Raw genomic sequence first — 26,001 nt, 5'->3', positions numbered from 1 at the left:
ATGTTACAGTAACGTTAGCTAACGCTAGCGGTAACCGTTATCCTCTCAAGAAGTAGTGTTAGCTAGGGCTGCAACAACTTACGTTAACGATAAGATATGGAAATAGTTGCCAACGAATTTAGCTAGCTAGTCATCGATTAGTTGTATTATGATGATGCACAACTATATACATATAGCGTTACATACTATTTACACGTTAAAACTCCCAGTGTCTCTTCGACCGAATTTCAGATAATTTAGCCTTGGCAAGTATGTCGTTTCCAACAGAATACTTTCCGTTTTGACCGGGATTGCACGAGGAAGTTAACGTTACAGGTCAATTTAAAAACAAAGACCTCCATCTGTTTTCTCTACGTTTAGTTATAGATCACTGTTGCCTGGCTCCTGGTAAAGGTAAAGCTAACCCTTATAAAGTTAACTCCCAACCGCTTACTTTGATCCATAACAAAACGGAGAGAAAACTGACGGAAGGTTTTGACGTAATATCTGTCAGTGACGTTTGTTTTTGAATTAAAACCTGTGAAAGTGCGTCAGTCCGTCACCGACATACATCTGCCAGAGACGATTAAACAGAAAGTTAACGCCGCTTTTTAGCTGAAATGAGGCCGGACACACCGATACATTTATTAGTCAGACAATATAATTTGAATTGTTTATTTCTTCTCAACTGAAACTTGAGCAATATTTGTCAATGACTAGGGCAACAGTTTCGGTCCATGTTTACGTTCTGTCATTTGATGTCATTTCCGGCAGATTTTAACGGCCATGCGGCGTCTGTGAGCCCTTTTTCTGCTGGCTGAAGATGCAATGTTATTGTATCTAACCTAGCTAACATACGTTTTCTGCCAGCTAAACTGAAAGTTTCTTGATAATGCACACTGTTTAACATGATCATAATGTGTGTTAAATAACATACATGTTAAACACTGGTCTGTGGTCATCATTTGGCTTTGTTTTATTAATTCAAAACTACGTTTTTGTACCAGCTATGCTATTTTTACTGATTTATTCTGTACAGAAAAATGTTAAAAATTATATTGCCTAACATAATCAACTAGTGAAGCCATTTGGATCTCAGAGCTGGCAATAATTGTGATATTGCCCCAATGGAAGTTAACATAATCTTAAAAGGCCAACTGTTAATAATACATTTAATTTCTGGTGTTAATTAAATGCTTTTAATCCACAGGCTGCGGGCACAGAGAGTCTAAGAGGACACCAAAGTATAAAAATGGATTCTCCTGTGGTCTGGATTGGTGAGGAATGCCTGCCAGAAATGACCCTCCTTGAGGATACATGTAATTCAACTCTTCCTGACAGCGTACTAGCTACACCTGTAACAGGTGGATTTGTGAAAAGCAGGTTTACCTCTCGCCAGCCCTCCCATTTGAGTTCGTCCACCAAATTAAAAACTACTGCTGAAATACTTTCCCCTCAAAATAAGACTCTGGATTTTCTTCAAGCTAATGTGAGCAGTCCCAAAGCGGACAGTATGGATACTGAACCTTCTAAACACAATGGCACAAAAGATGTGTCAGAAACAAGCTCAAATGACAGTATCAGCAATGAAGAAAACATTTCTGAAGTCCACTCTCCCGAACTGTCACGACATAATGGGACAACAGAGATGATTGACATTGAGGCTCCTGAACAATGGCTTGATGTCCGATACTTCCCAGATATTACGCTGCTTGATGTTACACGTGATTCAGTGCTGATGCAAGACCGGGATTTATCCTTCATGGCGGTTACACCGGATATTAAACCAGTGGATTGTTTGAAAAACAACATGCCACCCTCAGAGTTGAGTGGACAAATTGTGGCAAATCCTGGCAGAGCGAACACAAATCAAAGTGAAGATTTGTCAAATACTCTTAGTGGCAATGTCATCCACAACACAAGCTCCTTTAGTGGACAATCGGATAAGAGTGTTGGGGAAAACATAAAGCAAACTTCCTTGGAAGCTACTTGGGATATTTCTAAAGGCAGTGTTTTGGAAAGCATTCAGCCTTTGTTGGAGCCCACTGAACCAAACATGGTGGTGATTCAAACATCTGCTGAGGAAGTACTTGGTACCCATCCTGCTAATGTTACTCGAGACATAAGCTCCTCGAGTGACACGTCTGTTCATTGTGCTCCATCACAGTTCTCTACTTCTGATATGCAGTGCAACACTAGTTTGAAAAACGTCCCCTCTGAGCTTCATGTTGAACCTGTGGTGACTTCCAATACTGTGGAAGCTAACAATGAAGAGCTGGTTACCAGCCATGACGCTGAGTTGACCAGCAAGGTGGCACAAACTGCCGGGTCTATAAACAGCACTTTTACCTCTCTCCAGCGCTCCCAGTTGGGTTCCTCAACCAATTTAAACTCAACTACCCAAATACCCAGGCCTCTAAACAACACACTGGATCTTCCCTCATCTAATGTAAACAGTCCCAAAACGGGCAGTGAGGCTACAGATCAGGATAAGCCTGTCTCTAAGGATACCACAGAAACTTCCCTCATTATGAATCCAAATTGCTCAGCTGAAATGGCAAGCGGTTCATGTGATATGCATAATGCCACTTTTGATAAATGTTCCCTTCAAAAATCCAGTGGCAATGCTGTTTTAGGGGAAGCTGTAGCTGCAACCTTTTGCCTCCAAAACGTTTCCGATACTAAATCTCCCCAGCAGAATGGCACAATAACTTTGTCAGAAAAGAGCCTACGTGACGGTCACCAGAACACTTTCGACAAGCCCGCTCCTCTTACTGTCTGTAATGCAACAAGTAGCCCTAAAGACAACCATTCTGAAGTCCCGCCTCCTGAACTATCAACACTTAATGGGACAACAGATAGCACAGACCCTGTTGCCAACGTAGTTGACACCCCTGAGAGCACATTTGAAGCTAATCCAGCTGCAGAAGTGGCTTCCAGAGTTGGCCGACGTGAGATCAAGGATCGTTCCCAATCGTCTCGGTCTATGACGGATAGGCTTTCCCACGCTTTGTGCCCTCAAAGCTTGGATACTGAGAACATCAAAGCAAAGTCATTCAATTGGGATGATTCCCTAAATTGGAGGGCAGACTCTATGCTCACTTCAACACCAATGACTAACTGTAAAATTCATTCATTTAACATTCAACGAGAGGAGGGCAAAACCATAGGGGCATCGAAAAAGCTGTATGGGGATGTTCCCAATAAGCCAGATGGTCTGATGCCATCAGAAATTCCATCAAACATAATCTGTGACCGAAAAACATTCCTGAGGCAACCACCTTCTAAATCTCTTTTACCTCCCCCAAAAGCTGCAACCCAGTTGTTGAGACAAAAGTTTGCTTCGGCACTTCCTTGCAGGTTTAAGGCGGCGACATCCAGCTTGCCCATGCCGAGGCGACCACCCCAGTGCGAGGCTCTGAGAAATCCCGCTGCTTCTGATACATCCCAGGGGGTAAGATGCCAATGTCCTTTTGGAATCCACCAAGTGTACCAAGTGTTGGCAGCACATAGTGCTTAATGAAATGGTTTAAATGAAGTCCGTGGAGCTTGTCTGTTTTATCTGTTAAATCAGATTTTTTTTTCATTAACCCGAGGCCTGACAAATCAACTCAAACATGGACTGCGTGTTTTGATGACAGTCTGTTGATCTCATCTGTTCTTGTGTATTTAAGACAACAGGAAGATGCCGCTACTACAAATTACGGCCTTTAAAAACAGGTAGGCTGTCTAAATTGTTTTTAGGTTTCATTTTTATTCTTCATAAATGTTGAGGGTAAATTATTATAAGTTTGAATGAGAATTGTAAGCAGTGCACTTTAATGTCAAATTTCTAAAAACAAATAAAAAAAAACAAATCAGTCTTACTGTTATCTGTATAAAGTTTAGTGCCCTCTGTTTATTAGATTATGTGTTTGCTAGTAGTCAATATCCACATTGTCTCCCTTGTGTGCCGACGTCAGGCACCAAGCTAGCCAGTTTGGGCCTGCAGACACCGCAGGTGAGCGGCGTCCCGACAGGCTGCAGAGCTGCAACAGGTCTCAGGCTGCCATCTGCGAGAGGCAATGCACCGGCCTCTTTAAGCACAAACAAACTCTGTGGACCTACAGGTACATGTACATTGTTCTGACTGTATGCTTTTGTTTTTTTCTGATCTTTAGTTACAAATATGAAAACATAAATATACATACATTTGATAGAACAGAGTTTAAATTGTGTCTTGCTCTACATAAGTATGGAATTCCTATGAATTTGTATTTCTGAGGCAATGATAAAGGAGCAGCTGGCAGGACTATGGAAGTAAATCTTTTTCATTGGATTTTAAAATTAAATAGCCATTGAATTTTTAGCACTCAATATTTACCAATTTAAATTATATCTGAATTTTTTTGCCTCCTGAACTAAGTCTCACCTTTTTTAAGTTCATAAATTCAGAATCCAAAATTCAACATAAAACATTTCAACATACCAAATTCGGATGCCAAATACAAATGTATGAAATTAGTCTAGTATATTTTAAACTTTCTCAAATTCAACAAGCCAAATACTTATTTTTATTTTTTTTCTCCCCATTTACTCACAAACAGCAACTAAGCCTGTGACGAAGCAACCCTTAAACGGAGGTGAAGCTTTACCAAACGCAAAGAGAAAGAAAATGGGTAAAAACTCTGCAGAGGAACGCTGCTTTCTTTTTAGCATTTTTAAAGACTTTCCATGCTTGGTATTTGACAAGACATATGGTGTTAAAAAATAAAGGGGCATTGTGTCGGAATAAGGGTGGATCTATTGGCAGAATTTATCATAATTATGTTCTCTAAAACAAAGAATAGTTTTTTGTTTTTTCTCATTTCATTAGAATTAACCCTTCATATCAGGCCCCCAGGAAGTGTAAAGGGCTTTGAAGCCACTTTGACATAGTGGCTAAACGGTGCCAAACTTCTGTGTCCACCACGTTACGCCATGGGGGCCAAAGATTTTATAGAGCGTCGCAACCCCCGCAAAATGACTCGTTTGAATATCAGAATGTAATCTAGTTGGTCCAATAACATTTGGAAAATCTAGTAGAGATGCATGGTTAAAACATTTGATCCTCACTCAAGTTAGCGGCGTGCTAAACCGGAAGTATTGCTCGCAGGGGTTGCAGCGCCTCCCGAACTCGGTGCAGACGCACCCGGTGGAAAAATGTGGTAAAACCAGATGGTGATGTAATTTGTGTTGCTGGAGGGTTTTATGGTCTGGTGAGTTCAGTACCCTGGACTTTCTGCCTTGTTGTAAGTTACTTACCTATTCTTTATCACATGCTTTTAGATGCTGCAGTACCAGCCATTAATGCTGCGGAAATCTCAACATCTTGCGATGGTGTTGGCAGAGCCAAAGCCCTGAAAACGCCTGGGGCCAACCATAGAGCTCTGCAAGCTAAACCCAAAGGCCATGGTAAGCTAGGGCGCTGCTGAGATGGTAAAATGGTAAGCGGAGGTCACAGAAAGTCTTATAAGACTAATTTAATCAAACCTCTGATGTCAGGTGTCCACTTGATAAGTCCAATATCCTATTTGGTACATTATCAAATAGGACTTCTTTTGTAAAGCGCCATGAACAGTTGCAAATCAAGATATTATAAGTATGTCCATCTTTAGCTTGTTTATTTATTTTCCTGTTTCAGACATGTCTGTCTTGACATTGCAATTAACATGTTTTATGAAGCTTTTAGCATCATGCGTCACCCTCACTTATCCAAGACTAATGTAAAGAAAATAAAAAGGAACAAAGAACTATTTGACAGACCTTGTCCTCAGTAAATGTAATGTTCAAATTGTATTGCAGGTTGTGCCAACTGCGTCTTGCTTGAACAGCAAGTGAAAGAGTTGAAAGGTATGACTCGTGCCTGTGGTTTTAATTTCATAAAGTTTATTGCAATTGACTTGGAAAACAACATGCGTGAAATTGTCTGGAATTAAATAAATATTTAGGCTTTTTACAATCCCTTAGGCATTAGTGTTCCAAAAATCCTACCTTCTTATCTTGGTGGTGCTTTGGTCTTTTCTAGATCCCAGTTTCAAATTATTTTCTCCCATGTTTTACAATTGTGTGGTTATTGTAGCATTCTTTTTTTTTCTTCTTCTTCAGAGCTGCTGAAGAAAAATAAACCAGAGGGTGACGGCTCATAATGTAAACAATGTAAGGGTAAAGTCATTTGCTTTTGTTTTGATTAAATCCTGTCATGTGGATACTTGTAGATAATCAAGCTTTCCTCTTTGCATGTTTTACAGATCAGAAAGGTGGATACCAGCAGAATCAGGGAGACTATAATTAAGGTTGCTACAGAAATTTAAACCCTCAAAGCAACTAATGAGCTTGTTGTGGTTGCAGTCTAGCCACCTGAACGGGTCTTCATTCCATAACAACCAGAAATTCGGGTTGTTATGGAATGAATACCAGTTCAGACACTTGGCTGGGTGCTGCTCTGTGCTGTTCTACTTCATTTGAGTCAAAACAGCTGAAAGTTATTGCAGTACAAGCCCTTCCCAAAGCTACTTGTAGGGTGCCTTTTTCAGTACGGACAACTTTTTAGGTGATTTTTTTCGGGGGGGTTTTATGTTTATTATTGCCAATATATGTGCTTTGCCGTGTGACTTGCTTGTGGCAGTACAGTTGGGTAACTGTATAATTTTATTGTTTTCTACTTCAATAAATCAAATAAACGATGAATGAAAACATTTTGTGTTCCTAACGTCAATTTTATTTATTTCAATATAAATTCAATTTAGACAAAGTCAAAGCCTAACTATTTGGCAAGTTGCAAAACACACAGATGGGTGTCCTGTAACCTTAATATGTCGTGTATACTGAGATCAACGCTTATCACCGACCCAATGGTTCTGAGTTCAAGCCCATGTCACGAACAAGGTGACATGGATATGTTTTAGAAGTGTCTGCATCAACGCGCCTGTCTGACATGATCAGCTCATTAGTTTGTGTCCTAGCATAACATGCCACTGTGTATTCTGGCAATATGCTTTGGGAATTGGAGATACGTTTCTTAGAGGAGTTGTAGCTCAACGATGTGAATGCTGCTTTTCAGGGTGGTATGGAGTTCAAGTCTCCTAGGTACCATACACCAACCCTTACTTTCCATGTGCCTATATGACACAGAATCCCATAAAAACCCATTTTCACAATATGAGACCTTTGGGAAATTTGTATGGAATAAATATAAGTAAGTGGCCAGAATGTAGTAGTTAGTACAATAAACCTTTAAAAACTATAAGTAGCCTATTTAGACAGAAACTAGTATTTTAGTGGAATTACCCTTTAAAACGCGTTTCTAAAACCCAAGCTTTTATGTAAAAGTATTCCTTTAGTAAAAAAATAGATATTTGGGTGAAATAAATGGCGGTGGAAGTAGCTCAGCCACACTGACATTGATATCCCACTGATCTCTCTTAATTTGTACATGTATAGGAGGACCTCTGTGTGTTTAACAACAGATATTATTAAACCTTTAAAACTAAAAGAATTTGGACTAAATGGGTGGAATAAACCTTTAAAACTCTTAGTGGGCAAGTTTGTTTTTTGTTTTGTTTTTTACAAAACGTAAAAATAGGGTCATGGTAATGCGGTCTCTTATACTGTAGGAACAAACTACTGCTCCAATTCGATATTTGGCGCTGTGGTGAAAAACTAGGGTCCTGAAAATGCAGCCTCCGGAGCTCCGGTACTGCAGTATCGTATCCGCAGCTCACTTCCTTTTCTGACGCAAGTGCCCGGCAAAGCTGTCGCACGCCTTTATTTGTGGTCGTTTTACAGCAAAACTGGATTTTATAACTACTCAAAAGAGACAGACACACCACAGGGTAACTTTCACAAAGACCTAGGTGAGTATGTCTCATTTGATAAAACTATGGGTGATTATTCTTCGCTTTAGTGTCTTTAGCGGGTGCACATGCGGGAAGGCCCCGTGCTCTCTCTGGTTGTTGCTAGCGTTAGCTTAGCTAGCTCTGGTTTAGCAACAACCCGTGTTCTCGTAGTATTGTCATCAGTATTAGCTTGCTAATTAACACGCTAGGGCATGCGTTTACGTTTTCTGCGTTTTGAAAAAACGTATTGTGTGAGACCTGTTGCTGTTACTAAAGTTTGGTGTTCCGTTTTATTGGCTAACTTGAAATTCGTCCGTCAAAGCTAACGTTGATAGCGTAGCGAAGGTTGTCGTTGCATGGCACGTAACCTAACGGTGAATGTTACAGACGCAGATTGCTAACTACACCGGCGTCTACACGCAGCCACATCGATTTTGGTGGTAAAAAACTGCATTAATGCTAGTTAACAATCTCCTTCCAAAGTGAACTAAATTAACCCTTTCTTTAAACAATGTTTACGATAGTATCCTAACACAAAGTCGTAATCCTGTTAAGCATATGGGAGATATGGTGTGATGCTGTCTCCTAGCAGCATTAACGTTACACAGCAGCAGTTACTTCATTTAGATTCAATAATAAGAAGCTAAATTACATAGTTTTTCTACAACATATCACAGATGTTAACAAGTCAGCTTTAATGTCTTCCTCACAAATGTTATTTTGTCTTCACAGATTGACTGCTTTCTTCAGCAATGTCTCGTTTCTTTGCCACCGGGTCTGACAGCGAGTCAGAGGAGTCCTCATCTGCCGATGAGCTCACCCCTAAAGCACCCGGAGGAAATTTCAAGCAGTCAGTAATATACCTTACAAAAAAATCTTTCATCAGGACTCAATTTCCACTTTTTGCAGTAATCTGACGCATTTCATGTTGTTTTTACAGGTCATTACTTATTAGTGATGATGAGGAGGACACTAAGAGAGTGGTGCGCAGCGCCAAAGACAAAAGGTTGGTGTATCTTTTTAAGCAGCATGTCTTTGAAAACTGTACATGTTCTCCAATTAAGTTTTGTTTTGAATGCATTCATTCTTAAATCTTAGGTTTGAGGAGTTGACCAACCTCATCAAGACTATCCGAAATGCTATGAAGATTCGTGACATGGCCAAATGTCTAGAAGAGTTTGAGCAGTTATGTCGAGCCTTCCTCAAAAGCAAGACTATAGTGGACAAAGAGGGTGTTCCTGCTTTCTATATCCGTCTTCTGGCTGACCTGGAGGACTACCTGAACCAGGTCAGTAGCCCAGAGCAGTCTGATATGATACTTTTCCCAGTCCCCACATTTCCAGTGCAATATAAATAATGCACAATTATTTTTATTTAATATTTTTTTCAGCTTTGGGAGGACAAAGAGGGCAAGAAGAAGATGAACAAAAACAATGCAAAAGCCCTCAGTACTTTACGTCAGAAGATCCGCAAGTACAACAGAGATTACGAAACAGAAGTAGCTGCGTACAAAGAGGTAAATTAGGACTTTTTCTTTTTGGGCTGTACTGGGCAGCTTCCGTGTGTGAATGTGTGTAACTGAAAGTTGATCTGTTAGCAGCCTAGATAAACCTCAATGTCTTCTCTCTGTTAGAACCCACAGGAGTCTGCAGATGAAGAGGAGGAGAAGGAGGCAGGGGGTTCTGGTAAGCTTGCTCTTTATGCATGTTTTTTTTTTGTATTAAATCACAACATTTCTGTAAAATGTATTAGAAAATGAATTGGCTGGGTTCATCCCAACATCAGAGTAATTGGGTGAAATATATTTACATAGAACAGGTGTGATACTTCTCTGGGTATATCTGACAGCATTTAGTTTTTTTACGTCTAAAAGTCACTAATATCAAGTTTTCATTTACCCCCAGATAAACTTTACACGTATTTGCCACAAAGTCATCATCATGCACAACTTTTTTTCATTCTGTGCTAAATGCTGTTGCAAACATAAAATTATGCTTGCATCTAGATCACAGGTGAACATCTGAATGTTAAAGATATCATATTGAGTGCAATCATCACTTCTAAAATTCATCCTAATTTTTGTTTTACAAGACTCATCTTCTGATAGTGACGGAGAGGTCGGTGAAGATGGAGTGTCAGCCAAGGCGTTCTTAAAGAAAAAGCCTGAGGCTGCTCCAGAGGCCAGCAAGTTCCTCAAGACTGCGGGGGTAAGAGGCCAGAATGCCATATTAGATTGTAAAACAGAGGGGAAATCAAAAAAACTAAATTTAATATAAACTAATGTACTGGAGTTTTTCTCCCTTGACAGGATGAGTCCTCTGCAAGTGATGATGATGAGGATGATGAAGACTGGGGCTCAGACACTGTAGAAAGTGGAAGTGAGAGCTCAGATGACGGGGAGGGGAAGAACTCTGCTTCCCTGGCTCTGGTCTTCCTCAAGAAGTGAGTCTCCCTCTCTGCATAATTTGTTTTAGGTTTACTACTGAAGGTATTTGTACATTTTTTAAAATGGTAACAATACTTGATACAGTGGCAGAAAGCAACATTTCATGGATTCTTTCTCCTTTTGTAAATGATGTAGTGCTGAGTATTGATTTGTTTTTCAACAGAACATAAACTCATAATCAAAATATGTAAAGCAACTCTAGATGTAAGTCAAGGTCAAAGTTTAATTTTATAGCACATTTACAAACTACTGCCCCAAAGTGCTGTTCAAATATAAATAACAACATAAGATAAAAGTATAATAACTGGAGGAGAAAAAAACTAAAACGGAAAATGCCAAAAACGATAAAAACAACAGCTCAGCTTATGTTAAAAGCCAGTGTCAAAAGATTAGTTTTAAACGTGATTTAAAACTCAATAAAGGTAGCTGCTCTAATGTTTAAAGGAAGAGAGTTCCAGAGCTTAGAAACTGCCAGTGAAAAAGCTCTGTTCCCTCTGGTTTTCAGTCTGGATCTGGGACAATCTAAAAGCAACTGGTCAGCAGACCTAAGTTTTCTGACTGGAGAATGCAAAATCAGCATATCGGATAAATTTGGTGCCAGCCCATTAAGAGACTTAAAAACAAACAATAATGGATTCTAAATACAACAGGCAGCCAGTCAAAGAAAGTCCATTATGCATTCTTACCACCACACACTATCTGTCCTCAGGACCCAGGAGGGTGAGAAGTCTGGCGATAAGAAAGTGTCAAAGAAGAAGAAGCTCAAGAAGAAAGACCGACTGGAGGAGGAGGCTGAGGACGAGGCAATAGAGGAGGGTGGTGGAGAATGGGAGAAAGTGAAGGGAGGCGCCCCTATGGTCAAGGTAAAGAGATCATGACAAACTCCTTTTTAGATGTACTGCTATTAGGGCTGCACGATTATGGCCAAAATGATGTTCAATATTGAGATCACGTTTGATTATCACAATTATTTGTTGATTTTAACCAAAACATTTTATTGTCACATAGGCTATTTATAACTGCTTACACATCCATATTATGCTACATTCCCCTTTGTTGTATTCCTGTTTTCTACCGGATTAAATATCAACAGGGATTTTGGTACTTCATTACGGGGCAACTTAAATGTCTGCGTTGCTCTCTGATACCCCAAAACAGACATTAGAGGCAACAGATACATTGTTGCTTGTCACACTAGTAAACACTAATAACACGTTACACAGCAGGTAACGTTAACGTAAGTTATGGTAGTAACTGGATTAACAGGGCTAGAATGCTAAAAAGTGATAGGCGCTAAGGCTACGAGCCAGGGCTCCAGACTAACTTGTTGCCTTGGTTGCACTGGTGCACCTAACTTTATTATTTAGGTCTACCAGCACAAAATTTAGGAGCCACCGAATTGTTCTTGGCTTTGCCATTAATGCCACCATTTCAAGGTCACTTTTTTATCATGCTCCATATACATTCATTTACTTAACGTAAATGATTTTAAACATCAAGGTATAGGTAAATGCAATGGACTGAAGCGTATGCTACTCACAGAGGGACGGCTGACTCATTATGAATTTGTCCAGCACGGGTCCAATGGTGGGTCAGCAGAGTTACAAACGTGAAATGTCTGTATTGTCACTGAGCTGCATTTTTATGAACTATGATCTTCTGGCCATGGGTCATATCTCTCGACCAGGTCCAGCAGGCTCCGTCTCACGCGCACACACACATTACTCAGCAACCTGAAATTAGTTGCATTGAGTAACTTGTGATGATGTAAAAAAAAAAAAAAAAGTATAATAATAAATAAAATAAAAAACAGCATTTAATGAACTGAACGACTCATTTAAGATATTGCTCGATCGCGCAAATTTGATCGTGGGAAGCCCAAACCGTGATTAAAATGTAATTGTGCAGCCCTAACTGCTATCATGATTTTTGATGCTGAAATAAGATTAAATAAAAGATGGTGCACTGTTTTCTGTATCTTTTAGCCCACTTTTACTACAAGCCCTGAAAAAAAAAAATGTCTCAATCAACAAATAATGTAATTAATCATGTTATGTGGTGTATTTAATTTGTCAGGAAAAGCCCAAGATGTTTGCCAAGGGCACAGAGATCAACGTACCCGTCGTGGTGAAGAAGCTCAATGAGATTCTGCAAGCAAGAGGCAAGAAGGGCACAGACAGGTAACACTGCATCATTCACTAAAGCTGCACTCAATAGATAATAATGAATATGACTGCACATATTGTTCCTTATAATATACTTTAAATCAGGAAGTGTGTGTATCTCTTTAAATGATGTCAAATAAATAAGTTGCATAGAGAAACATTTTATGGAACCTCTTATTTACCCTCACAATTCTGTTGTTCCACGTTAGTATTATTGAACTGTTTTGTACTTGTCACACTTACAATATGATGTTTCTTACTCTGATCTTATCCCTACTCCTTTGTCTGTCTTTGACAGGGCGGCCCAGATCGAACTGCTCCATTCTCTGGCAACAATCGCTGCTGAGAATAACTTGGGCCAAGGTATCCTGGTCAAGATTAAGTTCAACATCATTGCCTCCCTGTATGACTACAACCCCAACTTGGCAGCTTTCATGAAGGTAGGAGCCACATTTCTGTTAAAGTCAAGAGGTTGTACTTGGAAAAGTAAGAAATTTGAATTTGAACAAACAAAATAAAGCCCCAATATGCATGTTTATATATTGATATAATAGAGCCAGTATAATTTCCTTACTATATGATTTTATAAATGATCAGATAATGAAACAGCAGAAGCATTATGTATGTTTAACTGTAATTGAATCTTTCTCACTTGGTTTCCCTTTAGCCCGATATGTGGAAAAAGTGCCTGGACTGTATAGATGAGCTGCTGGACATACTCTTTGAACACAACAACATCTTTATTGGGGAGAACATCGCCGAGGACAGTGAGAGTCTGGCCATCTCAGACCAGGTATCCCATCTCCAACTTCACATATCCGGTATTTCCAGGTGGCAGTTTGTCCTGGTTGATGTGCAGACCATCCCAAACTGAGTCCCAGCAACCATGTTTTTGTGTCTGTACATGTATGGTCTGCGTTGTATGTTATGAGATTATTTTATATGGAATTAATGGAAGCATCATCTGTTTGTCTTTAGCTTACATGGAAATACTTAACCATTTGCATGCCTTTTTGCTTGTGTCTTATAAGGAAGGATGACACTGCATCACAAATAAGTATGTAATGCTTAGTTGTGTGGATGTGTTTTTCAGCCATTCAGGGTGCGTGGGTGCATCTTAACGCTTGTAGAGAGGATGGATGAAGAGTTCACCAAGATCATGCAGAACACTGATCCCCACTCACAAGGTGAGCTATACCCTAAAACAGACTCAAGAATTATTTTTTTAATGTCTTTATAGTTTTTAGATGTGAAAGTCAAATCATAGTAGTATTGGAAAATTACGTTACACAAGAATCCCTGAAGTGTTTCTGCCTCATTTTTGGCCCTCGAGCGGCTCTTCTTAGGCACTCAATGCTCTCTTCTCCACTCTTGTTCAGAATATGTTGACAATCTGAAGGATGAGGGACATGTTTGTGGGATCATTGACCGGCTGCTCGACTACATGGAGACCAAGGGAAGCACAGAGGAGATTTGCCGCATCTACCTACGCAGAATCATGCACACCTACTACAAGTTTGATTATAAGGCTCACCGGCGCAGCCTGGGCCTTCAGGGGGAGACCAAGGTGAGAAAAGCACTGGAGTGGTACAGCCTGTGTGTGTGTGAGACACCTCCCTATATTAGCGAGAAAGAGAACAATGTTTATTTTTGTGAAAGACGTCAACAACTCTATCAATATAACTCTAACCCTTTTTAGATGACAAGGGCACTAAAACTATCTAAATACAGAAGGTTAGGGTAAAGAGATAGATATGAGTGTGTTAATATGGATACTGTCTTGCCATGAGTTAAGCGGTGTCCACTGTGAATTTATTTAGGTGTGTGATGTGTGAAACGTTGTGATTCTCTGCCGTCGTTTAGTCCGAACAGGACCAGGAGGAGAGCGAGGGGGAGGACAGCGCTGTGATCATGGACCGTCTCTGCAAGTTCATCTACGCCAAGGATCGCACCGACCGTATCCGTACCTGCGCTATCCTCTGCCACATCTACCACCACGCTCTGCACTCACGCTGGTACCAGGCCCGTGACCTGATGCTGATGAGCCACCTGCAGGATAACATCCAGCATGCTGACCCGCCCGTACAGGTAGGCAGAGGATATTCATTTAGGGTTAGTTCTCTTGTGTAGCTTTGTGTTTTAAGTACCTATTTTCTCTCTCGTCTAGATCCTGTACAACAGAACCATGGTCCAACTTGGCATTTGCGCATTTAGGCAGGGCATGATCAAAGATGCCCACAATGCCCTATTGGACATCCAGTCCTCTGGCCGTGCCAAGGAGCTGCTGGGCCAGGGTTTGCTCATGAGGAACATGCAGGAGAGGAACGCAGAGCAAGAGAAGATTGAAAAGAGAAGACAGGTAAGTCCTACATAGGCAGTAAACACATGACCGAGATTAAATAAGTTTTTCTTGTTGATAACCTGCTGGGTGTAATCAAGCTTTGCTGAACAAACAACAAAGTTAAGTTTGATGTGAGAGACCATTTTGGTCAGACGTACTATACACAGGAGCATGGTAGCCATTTGGGCCAAATCACTGCATTTTAGCCATCTTAGTGGCACCATGATGTTAACATTATCTAGTATCGTTTTCCAAATATTTGGAAAAACTCAAACAGTCCTGATGTGAGGTTGTGCAGAAGCTGACCACATAACAATGCTTTGACTTCAATCACAGGTGCCATTCCACATGCACATCAACCTGGAGCTGCTGGAGTGTGTGTACCTGGTGTCAGCCATGCTGCTGGAAATTCCCTACATGGCCGCACATGAGTTTGACGCCCGCCGCAGGATGATCAGCAAGCAGTTTCATCACCAGCTCAGGGTGGGAGAGAGACAGCCACTGCTGGGTACGCAACATGTCCCCCAACAACTCTACACCAGGATGTTTAATCCCTAGAAAAACCAGAGAGAATAACTGTTGCTCTCTTTGTCCTCCAGGACCCCCAGAGAGCATGAGGGAGCACGTGGTGGCAGCCAGCAAGGCCATGAAGATGGGAGACTGGCGTACCTGCCACTCATTCATCATCAATGAGAAGATGAACAGCAAAGTCTGGGACCTGTTTCCTGAGACACAGCGAGTACGCGAGATGCTCGTCAGGTACGCATGCACCATTCTCATTCATCAGTTAATTTAGTTTTAAATGTTAATTATTTTATCGTGTCAAGTTGTTGTGATCAAAATAGTGTGACAGGTTATTTTTTAAAAGATATGTTTTAATGATTTAAGAGAATTTAAACCTGGTATCCTTTTTATATATGTAATTTTGAATGAATTTCTTGATTGTGTTTACAGGAAGATCCAGGAGGAGTCACTGAGGACTTATCTCTTCACATACAGCAGTGTATACGACTCCATCAGGTAAGCACAAAATACTAGCGCCAGTCACTACTAAAGCACTGGTGTTTATGTTTTGAACTTTCAGGGGGGCCTCAGTGTGTATCCACTTAGACCAGAAATAGGGCTGCACGATATGAAATGCAAATATGGTGATAACTATATTACTTTATTAAATTGTACTCAGTTCTGCATTTCTGCTTCTTTCTGTATTCTGCTTAAATATAAAGAAATGTTTGTTTAAAACAAAGGAATGGAAATCATTTCCAACATCATGTTTTTTATTTTTTTATTGAACATTGAATTTAAAAAGTCACGACTAAAAAAACTGACGGGCTACATTTTAAAGTGTTAGTTTTAATAATACATAATAATATTATAATAATATTTTCTTTCAACCAACACAAAATATCAGTGTCTTTCGTGATATGTCGCAGCCTTTTGCGGTGTGTTGATTGCACCAGTCAATTTAACGGTAACAAAAGTGTGTGTGTGTGGCCAGTTATTTGATAAATCCAGTATACTACACATCCTGATCAAGTTCCCTTGGCCTTTTGGAATACAAATAGCCACACATCATCACATACCCTTCACCATACCTAGAGATTGGCATGGGGAACTTTCCATAGCATCATCTCTAAATGCAAACCAGCTATTAGACTAACTGAAATAACACCATGCCAGTCTCTATGTATGATGAAGGGTAGGTGATGATATGAAGTTAGTTTGAATCCAAAGGCCACGGGAACTTTATCAGGAAGCATATAATCCTGGATCCTCCTGGATATGAAATAACTGGCCTTTAAACATTTGCCTGCCTCAATGGGAACTTAACCTAGGGGTCTGTATACTTATGCCCCTGTATTTTTAGGAAGAACATTTATTTATGTACAATACATTATTCATTCACAAAGAAAATTGGTGTCCACAAGGTGGATTTTCCTAAAAAGATTTTGAATTAAGGCCTTAAGATCAATTTCCATACGATGTTTTGTATTCCTCTTTTTTAATCAACTTTAGCATGGGTGTGTAAACTTTCTCAAGCCACTGTGTATATATATCTCTATCTGTCCTCCAGCATGGGGACACTATCTGAGATGTTTGAGTTGGAGATACCCACAGTTCACAGCATCATCAGCAAGATGATCATCAACGAGGAGCTGATGGTAAGTTGCATGGCTTCTCTGTTCTGTTGGAGTGAATATTAATCAGTTTAGATGGAAAACAATGTTGTTGAATTTCTTTAGCATTTTTACATGCACATTTTCTAGTTTTCTCAATGAAAGCGTTCTAAATGTTTTTTCTGTCCTCCTGCCAACAGGCGTCACTGGACCAGCCCACACAGACGGTGGTAATGCACCGCACAGAGCCCACCTCCCTGCAGAACATGGCCCTGCAGCTGGCTGAGAAACTTGGCAGCTTGGTGGAGAATAACGAGCGTGTCTTTGACCTCAAGCAAGGTGTCTATGGAGGCTACTTCAACAGAGGTGAGTTTGGACAACATGCTTCACTCTATGCAGTATATACCATATATGTTTCTGCATGCTACAGCTTGTTACATCCCTGGAACATCTATCATGCTCTCTTTGGTATTATAGGTGGAAAAGGGCATTCTTGGAAACAATGATAACGGTTGTTTTTTGCATTACAGATCAGAAAGGTGGCTACCAACAGAACAAATCTTACAACAGAGGTATGTTAATATCTTTGGATACAAAAAAAATAACATTTCAGACCCCATGAAGACCTTCCCAAGCCTATATGCCTCTGATCTTTTTCATGTGTGCTTTATCACTGCCGCTTTTAACCATGTTGGTTACTGAGTTTTTGTACATAATTAGTAACTAACATGTAATGTGTTAAATTGTTAGGGTAATGGTCAGGTTATGTCCGAACAGAACTAGATCCTATGCTGCGTTCAGACTGCTCACATTGCTGACGCAAGAAAGTTTTAAAACACTATATGGGTAAAAAATGGCACGGGGGTTTGTGTATTAGTTTAATGTTTCCGCAACAACAGAGCGTTTGGTCGCTCTCTCTATCCTTCTCTCTCACTCAAAGTTTTTATTCACTTTATTTACAGCATATGGTTAAAAGTACGATGCGTTTAATTAAAGAATGCCCTGGCAATTGCCATTGAAACTAATTGGTGACAAAACTGCACAAATAGTTTTGATGCATGAAACGTTTTCTCACAATAAATAAGGAAAATATAACGTGGTTAGAGAGCTACGGTGCCACGAGAGGTTCCAATCATATTTTAGGTTTGTCAAGAATCAGTTTGATGTTGTCCTGCTATCTCATTGGTTGCACTTTGAAGGGTCAGCGACGGGAACGTTGGAACTATATTCTTTTTTTATGATTTAAATTCTGTCGTGTGGATACTTGTAGATAATCATGTTTTCTTCTTTGCATGTTCACAGATCAGAAAGGTGGATACCAGCAGAATAAGGGAGGATATAATCGAGGTGGCTACAGAAATCAAAACCATCAAAACCATCAAAGCAACTACTGAGCTTGTTGGATGTGGTTTTCAGTCTCACTCTCTGAGCTGGTCTTCATTCCATAACAATAACAACCTGAGTTTCTGTGCTTGACATTTGGCTATGTGCTATTCTCCATCATTTGACGCGAAACAGCTGAAAGTTAATAAAGGACAAGCCCTTCCCAAAGCTACTGCACAGTGTAGTATTTCAGTACGGCCAACTTCTTTGGTTAATCGTGAGAGTTTTTAAGTTTAGTATTGCGAATTGAAAAATTGTATAACAACGGCATTGCAGGGTTGCTGGCTTGTGGCAGTGCAGTCGAGTAACAGACATGTCAAGTATTGTTGACCCGCTTCTCAAATAAACAACAATGAAACTGCATGTTTACGGCCTCTTCTTGTTTTAATATAAATTCAATTCAGGCAAAATCAAAGCATAAAACAAAATCAGTTAATGTAAATGTTGCCTCCTCCACTCTAAACTCCATTTTTGTGAAAAAGCATTAAGATACGATCTGCAAATGGTTGTTGGGCAGAGTTTGTGTGTTAGTTAACCTATGAATTAAAATTAAGAGTATCAACTTGCAGAAAATGGAAGGCTATCATCCTGACATGTCTTCCATAACCTTAATATGTCTGATTTTACTGTTAGAGACTCGAGCTGCTCCCTGTGATCATGTCCTGAGTCTTGATATCAGGATATTCCCCAAACAATGAAGCTGACATAAAGGAGCAGAGTTTTAGTTGATTTTAAGAAAAGAAAAATTGCCTAATTATGTGAAAACCTATCTAATTGCTTAACACAAATATACTATGTGGAATATTCCATGGCCGGACAGAAAGCTACACATAACTGATTATCAAGGCTGCCCACTCCCAGTTGGAGGATTTCACCCAGAATGGGTTGCCGTGAGCCATGTAATATAATAGGTTGTTTATAGTACTCAGAACCCAGAATGCTTTGGATTATTTTCTCTGAATTTTGCTTCACTAGTAATGAATTTATGATGGTGATAGGGTGACCACCCGTCCCGCGTAGCGCGTGCGCGCACAGCGCTTGAAGCCCGATTCACGCGTCCCGCAAATTGAGACCGTGTCACGCATAATCAATGCTTGCTCAAAAAAGAGTTGGTCGCTCTCTCTTGGAGCCCCAGGCAGCCAAACGAACAACTCGTTTGAGATGAACTGCGCCTCGCCTGTAAAGAGGACGAGAGCAGGCGGCATCATCCGGGGGGGGACTAAAAGCTGCGGTAACGTCGGACAGTTTCCAGCCGATTTCAGAACAGGAGGTGACAAAAACACTGTGGTGCGATTCCGATTTAATAAAATATAATCAGGAACAGGACTGGGAAGACTCATTTGTTTAAACTGTTCCTGTGGTGTTGAGCAACTACAGTTCCTGTTAGTCCTATAATTTCATATTATAATGTATTTAAAGTGAATAAATTGTAATGAAAAATAAAATTAAATAGCTAAAGTAAATCGTTAGTGGAAGTGCATCTGTCAATTATATTATAATTGTATGAATGTTCAAAATATTATTAATCTTTATTTAGAAAAAAATACACATTGGTTGGCTTATTCATGAGCTTACATCAGCAGTTACACATGTTCAGGGGCCCAGGGCATTATTAATATACCATGTAAGGTGGTATGTGCTAGAAATGGGTAAACCAGAATAAGTGAGTCTGACCATGGAGGGGAACTGCTTTGCCATGCAGTGTCCCACATTGTCCCTCAGAAACATACCACTTGTCCCCCCTTGGGCTTATTAGCAGGTGGTCACCCTAGATGGTGATATTCCTGGGTCAGATCAGCCAGTCAGTGAGACTCTGGCGAAGACTAAGCAAAATATCACTCTGTTACTGAGTTGAGTCCAATGTCTCTTGTTTCTAATTCAGTGTTGCTTCATCACTGAAAAACAGCTTTTGTTTGCCAACTTGTTTCTTATTACATAGATATGTACTTTGTGCTACTGATGACTTTGACAGCAGAAAACATACATGGTCATTTTAAGGTTTTACTGTCAATTTCTACAAACAAGTTTTAAGAACAATTTTAAAGTCTAATTTTAGACAGTTTTGTAAGATGTAGGTGATCACTAAATTAACAGTTTTCCCATATTGTTAGTGATTACCAGAAGTTAAGTGGTCTGCTATGTTATCAGCAGTCAAAATCCAAATAAGTATTACAGACATAGGTGATATGTAGTTTAATACTATGAAACATTGACAGTTTTAAAGTATAGCAGCAATATTAGTATTTGAACAATGTCCATCAAACTTTACATGGTTGAACTTAATGGGCCTCGTTAACCAAATGTTCTTAAGAACAAATGTGTTCTTAAACCCCAATTACGCAGCTTTGATGAAAGACTCTGGCATTCCCAAATATTTTCTTATTTGGGATTTGTTCATAAGAACAGAATCCGCGCACACTCGAGCCCCCTACATTATTCAGAGCTGGCAAGTTTGTGCAAATCAAGTAGCTGTACCGTTTTTGTCCTTTCTAAATAGAAATGTAACATTTCTCTTCATTTTTTAACATAATTTCATTAATTTACACAATTACACATTTGTTGATTTTAATAAATACACACTACTGCTCATTTGTAAAGCACTTTGAATTGCCATTCATGTGTGTATATATATAAACAATCTTGTTTCACTTTAATTTACATCAATTATGTTAATGTGCCATCCTGTAATAATTGATCACGCCAATTATACACTAGGAGTATCTTCTATGTTTTGAAATGGTTTTTTTTTTGCCTCAGATTTCAGATCAAACCATTTTTTTCTACTTCATGAGATCTGCGCCCTTCTCCAGATTCACTTCATAAATGCATTGGATTTATTTGTTGCTTAGTATGCATACAATACCTGCGAACAATTCTGTTTAAGAACACGTCATGAATCAGAAGTAGATTTTTCTTTGGGATTTTCATAACGTGTTTTTTAAAGATTAATTTTTGGGGTCTTTTTCCCTTTATAAGTGATAGTGGATGGCGAAGACACGCAGGAAAGGCCACGGATTCGAACCTGGGCCGCTGCAGGACACAGCCTACACGGGGAGAACACTCTTACTGGGTGAGCTTAAGAACAAAGAACAAAACTTAGGAAGATATTGGTGAATGAGGCCCATTGCTCTCAAGTTTTCATGCTTAGTTTAAATTCACTTTAATTCTTCATCAGCATACAGTAGGTTAGGACTTTCAAAATAACCCAAGAAATAGGTGAGTGTATATGGATTGTAACATTATTTTATTCAAATGGCCAACAGTGTTTCCATGTGGCTGTCTTAATACTCCATTGTTTCCTGATTGGAAACCTTAATATGAGTGTGTCCAGTGGTTTAGCACCAAGTCCTCTTCTTTAACCCCCCCTCCCCCTATAGGCTGCCTCTCCTCAGACTGAGTCTCCTGTAGAGCTCTTGCCTCAGTAGGTCCCTCTCTTTACGGATTCCCTGCAACACGGTGCGGTTCTCCTGAGCCCTACGCACAAGGTATGGGAGCGTGTCGTCCACTGAGCCATATGGCACTGACTTGTATACAGCATAACCCTCCTTAGCTGGAAGGAAGAGGAGAGAGAGAGTTTTAGTATCTAAATCTTTTCCCTCAGTACTTTACATGAAGAGAGGTTGGCCAGCCAGAGCTGCTGTTCTACCACTGAAGGTTTGCAGGTTCAGCCATGTGTAACATCAACCTCTCGCAGAAAATGTCAATGTAAACAATACCATTTGAAGCACAGCTCACCCAGTGTGAGGGAGACGTGGTCGCACATGCCCAGCAGCTGGCCAAAACACACTGAGCCTCCATCATTGTCTATCCCCAACTCTTCCATCCTGAAGAGGATACACACGATAGCTATGTCATAACTGGCAGAACTCAACCTGGGGCTCGAGACCCCCACTAGTGGTCGCGGGATACATTTGAGAGGTTGTGAAATGCTTAAAAAGTGTACTCCATTGATGTAGCATTGCACGCCTTTAATAAGATTGTAGTACTCACAATGTACAGTTTAAAAGAGAATCAACCGATTCCGCAGAACCAGAGCATTTTTGTAATTATTCTGACTTGCTAAAGCAACAATTTTGTTGAATAGAAAGTTGTTAAAGAAAGAAAAGAAAGTCTAACCGTTTGGCGGCATGTCTCACTGACTCCTCGTTGTGAGTGGCGACTATGATCCTGTGGCGCTCTGGTTTCTGGGAAATGGCTTCCAGCATCACATCCAGCGAACTGTTGTAACTGCACAAACACAAATAAACCCATGCCATGTGTAAGGAGTCTAGTTCATTACCAGAAATGATCAGGCCAAGTTTACAGTTGATTTAAATCATGATAAAAAGCTTTTTTAGCATGAATTTAGGTGCATTGGTAATATTTATCAAGCCCAGACAAGTGTTGGACTTAGTTGAATGTAGTTGTGGCTTTATGTAGTTTTGGCGTTCTCTGGGATGCCTGGTTGTGATTTATGGCCGCTGCCTCTTAGCCACCTGTCATTGGTGTCCTCCCAGCACTGGTGGACGGGGTCCGGACGACCCTCTTTCTCTGCCAGCTTCCTCTCTTTGTCCATGTAAGCTCCTCGTACCAGCTTGACCCCCAGACAGAAACCCTCATTGTTGGACAGGTGCAGAGCTTCCAACACGAGAGACCTGGACTCCTGAAAGAGACAGATCGAAAATGGGACTATTTGATATTGTCTCCTTTTAAAGAAAATACGTTTAAAAACCAATGAAAAGAAAATGTAAGATATATGCCTTCAGGTAACACTGATATGTGTTCCAAATCCAGGGGCCATCTTTGTTAAACTTCTTCATCATCGCCATGGTGACAAGAGAGAGGGTGGGGTTCATGTAGGTGTACTCTGCATCAACCAGGACTCTAACTTTGTTTACACTTGCCTTTAAAAAAAGAGAACAGTCCATCTTTAAAATAAATACGTAACAAAATTAAAGACACACACAGTGAAGCCTTGGAGCACAAAAATAAATAGTCACAATAAATCAAGTGTTTCAAATTCCATTTACAAAACAATAACACTTTCATGCATTTCTCCTATGTAATCTAAATGTCCTTTACATACCTCTGCTATTTTGTTGAGTCTCCGCAGGCCACAGAGGAAATGGGCAACTTCCCTGTCATCTAAACCAGGGAAGTGGATTGACTGAAGAGGCGGTTTCAGACAAAAGAGAGAGGTCATTAAACATTTAATTAAACAGAATCCCCCTATTTAGAGGACATATCTGGCAAACTGTTAATTTGGTGTACTGTGGACACACCTCTCCATCCATAGCTCTGACAAGAAGATTCAGGTCACATGGTTGCTCTGCCAGGAGGGTCGTGAGTTTCACCTTTGTACAAGCAGTACAGACCCGTCAGTCACAAAACTGGAGAAGAAACTGTTTTTTCAAAGTGTATGAACAAATCAGCTTTTTGCTGTTTGACCTTAAAACCCAAGAATTTCCCCAATGGTTTGCCTTGTAACTTAAATGCTCAGAAAAGTAATTGTACCAAACAATTGTGATATTAAATGCCCCCTCTTGTGAAAGATTTAGCATTTGAGAGTTGATTAAAAATGCCTTTCTTGACATTTCTTGCTTTAAAACATCTTATTTACAGTAAAAAATGTTGGTGTTTTTAAAACGTCCCGGCGAGTAATTGTGGAAATTGTTGCCTTACACACAGCTCTGGGCTTATCAGGGCTGTGATCTTCAGCTGCATCATGGGGTCTTTGCTCCAGGCCTTGCTGTGGGATATTTGCACACATTCCAACATGGCCTCCATGTTGTCATCATATCTCTTCTCTCTGGTGGTGACAAAATGCAACAATGTCCAGTAATTCACTTTGGCCATGTTCAATCACATTAATGTGAACTAAGTCAGTGTAACTGGCCAAAAGAGGAGCATACTGAAGAATAAACAGTGCCCCTCCACTGTTTTTTCTAAACTCTAGCTCTCTTTGAGCAAAGCCATGTGTTTCCAAATACAATGTCTGGTTAAATTTGTGATTTTTTTTTGTTTGGTTTGTTTTTTCCACATTTTTATGTGGTGGTTGCAATTTGCAGTCTTGTCAAGCCCGAGCACTCTGAGTTATTAACAATTTGTCCTACCCCGTGCTCTCTCCCAGATCCTCCTCGATTGGTACTGCCAGCATTGGCCTCAGTCCCAGCATGCTCAGCTTCTCCATGGACTGAGAGATCTCCTTCTCATTCTCTCCAGCCACGAACTGGGCATAGACGGTGGGCCGCAGCAGCAAGGAAAAACCCCTACTGCCCAGGAGTGTGCGTGCTACCGACATCAGCTGAAAGAAGAAGAAGGTGAAGTGGACATACCGTGTAAGAAGAAGAAGAATGATGGAGAGGAGGAAAGGGATTCGTTAGGTGACACAGAAGCAGTGGTTGTATGTAACTAAGTAGATTTACAATTTTGATGTACTAGGATATTACTTGAGTCTCTTCATGCCACTTCCTCCTTCTTCTTTATGTCCTTTTATATGCAGAACACTCCAGCGTCACAGATGTGACGATTTTCTGTTTCTACTATTATAATTTATCTACAATAATTTTGAATTCTGTGCTGTTAGTTGGACAAAACAAGCATTGTGAAGGTGATGCTTTGGACTCATAACTTTTGATGGCATTTCTCACTATTTTCAGATGTTTTACAAACCAAACAATCAATTAATCGAGAAAATAACCAGCATATTATTCCATAATGAAAATAATTATTAGCTGCTGTCCTATGCAAAATAGGTCAAACACAATTATCTCCACCTCCACCAACTTCAAAAGTAAAATCCTGCTTTTACATTAATGCATGAATAACAACAATGTAATGATATAATAGTACACCAAACACAGGGGCTGGTTATTTTGCATTGATTACTTTTACTTTAAACACTTTACATTTTCCTAATTATGTAATCATGTGTTTACTTAAGTAACATATGCAATGCAGGACCTTTACTTGTAGGTATTTCTACAGCATGGTATTATTACTTTTACTTCAGTTACGGATCGCAATACGTCCTCCACCCCTGCACAGAAGCACTCATTTTACCCATTCAAAATGTGCAAACTTTAGAGTGTGAAAGATTGATCAAGAGAAGATTAAGATTTCTCACTCTATCCATGCTCCACCCACTCTTTTTATCCATGCACTCGTCAATCTTGTTCATCTCATTTTACTCCAAATAATAATAACAAGTGGCAAACTCAAGTCTTACCTTCCCACAGTTGTCAACAAGCACAGGGAAGGAGCAGAGGCGGAAGACCCCCAGAGCACGGAGCAGCTCACCCAGACTCTTCACCCTGAAGGCACTGGGATCCTCGAAGGCCAGAGACGCCGACAGAAGGTCGGGGTGCTTGACTGCCACCGTCCTGGATGCCCAAGTACCCATCAGCCTCAGCGGCAAGAAGCGAGGGAATGAGGGGTGCAAGCGAGAGCACATCATCCCTGGAAAAGTGTGTAAGTGTGTGTTTATATGTCACTGACACTGCTTGTAGATGCAATCTCAATATGTGAAAGTGTTTGTATGAATCGTCCTTTGTTGTAATTTTGAGGTCTCTGTTAGGCTACTCCAAAAGTACCAAATGTGTCTGAAATTGACTATACAATTGCAAAAGTGCGCGGAAAAATCTTACCCTCCTTCCCAAAAGTGACTTTTGGAAGTTCTAAATGATGGAAAGCTAAGCAGGTGCGATATGAGGGTCTCAGTGTGGATCAGTCAAAT

The 26,001-nt window shown here is 40.2% G+C and overlaps 3 protein-coding genes across 8 annotated transcripts in view; 2 read left to right on the top strand and 1 right to left on the bottom strand.

Moving 5' to 3' along the window:
* LOC117937282 overlaps positions 1-6,382 on the top strand; it is a 15,119-nt gene extending 8,737 nt beyond the window's left edge. The window contains exons 2-9 of one of the 3 annotated variants that reach the window (XM_034861122.1): positions 2,977-3,433; positions 3,654-3,699; positions 3,942-4,088; positions 4,566-4,637; positions 5,287-5,412; positions 5,803-5,850; positions 6,106-6,156; positions 6,249-6,382. In XM_034861122.1, coding sequence (XP_034717013.1) covers positions 2,977-3,433; positions 3,654-3,699; positions 3,942-4,088; positions 4,566-4,637; positions 5,287-5,412; positions 5,803-5,850; positions 6,106-6,146 — 937 coding nt within the window. In that variant the 3' untranslated portion in view covers positions 6,147-6,156; positions 6,249-6,382. Of the gene's footprint in view, positions 1-1,196; positions 3,434-3,653; positions 3,700-3,941; positions 4,089-4,565; positions 4,638-5,286; positions 5,413-5,802; positions 5,851-6,105; positions 6,157-6,248 lie in introns of all 3 variants that reach the window. The other 2 variants (XM_034861120.1, XM_034861121.1) reach the window with 2 other exon arrangements.
* prodh2 (proline dehydrogenase 2) lies at positions 2,190-26,001 on the bottom strand. 3 transcript variants are annotated; one of them, XM_034861166.1, is made up of 12 exons: positions 25,495-25,722; positions 24,380-24,570; positions 23,949-24,075; positions 23,549-23,620; positions 23,353-23,433; positions 23,027-23,170; positions 22,763-22,929; positions 22,404-22,514; positions 22,023-22,111; positions 21,658-21,837; positions 5,150-5,156; positions 2,190-2,200 (listed from the first exon to the last, which is right to left on the bottom strand). In XM_034861166.1, the coding sequence occupies exons 1-10, from the start codon at positions 25,720-25,722 to the stop codon at positions 21,659-21,661; spliced, it is 1,389 nt and encodes a 462-aa protein (XP_034717057.1). In that variant the 3' UTR covers positions 2,190-2,200; positions 5,150-5,156; position 21,658. The 3 variants fall into 3 exon arrangements, with proteins under 3 accessions (XP_034717057.1, XP_034717059.1, XP_034717058.1); XM_034861168.1 differs by lacking the exons at positions 2,190-2,200; positions 5,150-5,156 and adding an exon at positions 25,913-25,979 and having other exon boundaries at positions 21,439-21,837; positions 25,495-25,724; XM_034861167.1 differs by lacking the exons at positions 2,190-2,200; positions 5,150-5,156; positions 22,023-22,111 and having other exon boundaries at positions 21,687-21,837; positions 25,495-26,001.
* eif3c (eukaryotic translation initiation factor 3, subunit C) lies at positions 7,683-18,650 on the top strand. Of its 2 annotated transcripts, none has more exons than XM_034861117.1 (23): positions 7,683-7,853; positions 8,568-8,685; positions 8,776-8,841; positions 8,934-9,123; positions 9,226-9,351; positions 9,469-9,520; positions 9,927-10,042; positions 10,144-10,277; positions 10,991-11,144; positions 12,358-12,461; positions 12,745-12,886; positions 13,114-13,239; positions 13,540-13,633; positions 13,826-14,013; positions 14,310-14,534; positions 14,614-14,805; positions 15,124-15,295; positions 15,387-15,546; positions 15,742-15,807; positions 16,862-16,949; positions 17,105-17,270; positions 17,435-17,476; positions 18,207-18,650. In XM_034861117.1, exons 2-23 carry the CDS (start codon positions 8,588-8,590, stop codon positions 18,296-18,298), a joined length of 2,793 nt encoding a protein of 930 aa, XP_034717008.1. In that variant the 5' UTR covers positions 7,683-7,853; positions 8,568-8,587; the 3' UTR covers positions 18,299-18,650. The 2 variants fall into 2 exon arrangements, with proteins under 2 accessions (XP_034717008.1, XP_034717009.1); XM_034861118.1 differs by having other exon boundaries at positions 7,706-7,849.

Source organism: Etheostoma cragini, chromosome 21 (assembly GCF_013103735.1).
Source record: "Etheostoma cragini isolate CJK2018 chromosome 21, CSU_Ecrag_1.0, whole genome shotgun sequence".
NCBI lineage: Eukaryota > Metazoa > Chordata > Actinopteri > Perciformes > Percidae > Etheostoma > Etheostoma cragini.
The sequence above is the reverse complement of the archived record's forward strand: the minus strand, read 5'-3'. Positions and strand labels throughout refer to the sequence as shown.

What these genes read in the sequence shown, in the direction of transcription:
- prodh2 (XM_034861168.1), bottom strand. Translation starts at nt 25,722, where the DNA reads ATGATGTGCTCTCGCTTGCACCCCTCATTCCCTCGCTTCTTGCCGCTG. An exon ending in GACTCAACAAAATAGCAGAG is followed by an intron (nt 23,171 to 23,352) that starts GTATGTAAAGGA and finishes CTTTTTTTAAAG; the next exon opens with GCAAGTGTAAACAAAGTTAG. An exon ending in CATATCAGTGTTACCTGAAG is followed by an intron (nt 22,930 to 23,026) that starts GCATATATCTTA and finishes TGTCTCTTTCAG; the next exon opens with GAGTCCAGGTCTCTCGTGTT.
- eif3c (XM_034861117.1), top strand. Translation starts at nt 8,588, where the DNA reads ATGTCTCGTTTCTTTGCCACCGGGTCTGACAGCGAGTCAGAGGAGTCC. An exon ending in ACTTGGCAGCTTTCATGAAG is followed by an intron (nt 12,887 to 13,113) that starts GTAGGAGCCACA and finishes GTTTCCCTTTAG; the next exon opens with CCCGATATGTGGAAAAAGTG. An exon ending in AGAGAGACAGCCACTGCTGG is followed by an intron (nt 15,296 to 15,386) that starts GTACGCAACATG and finishes TTTGTCCTCCAG; the next exon opens with GACCCCCAGAGAGCATGAGG.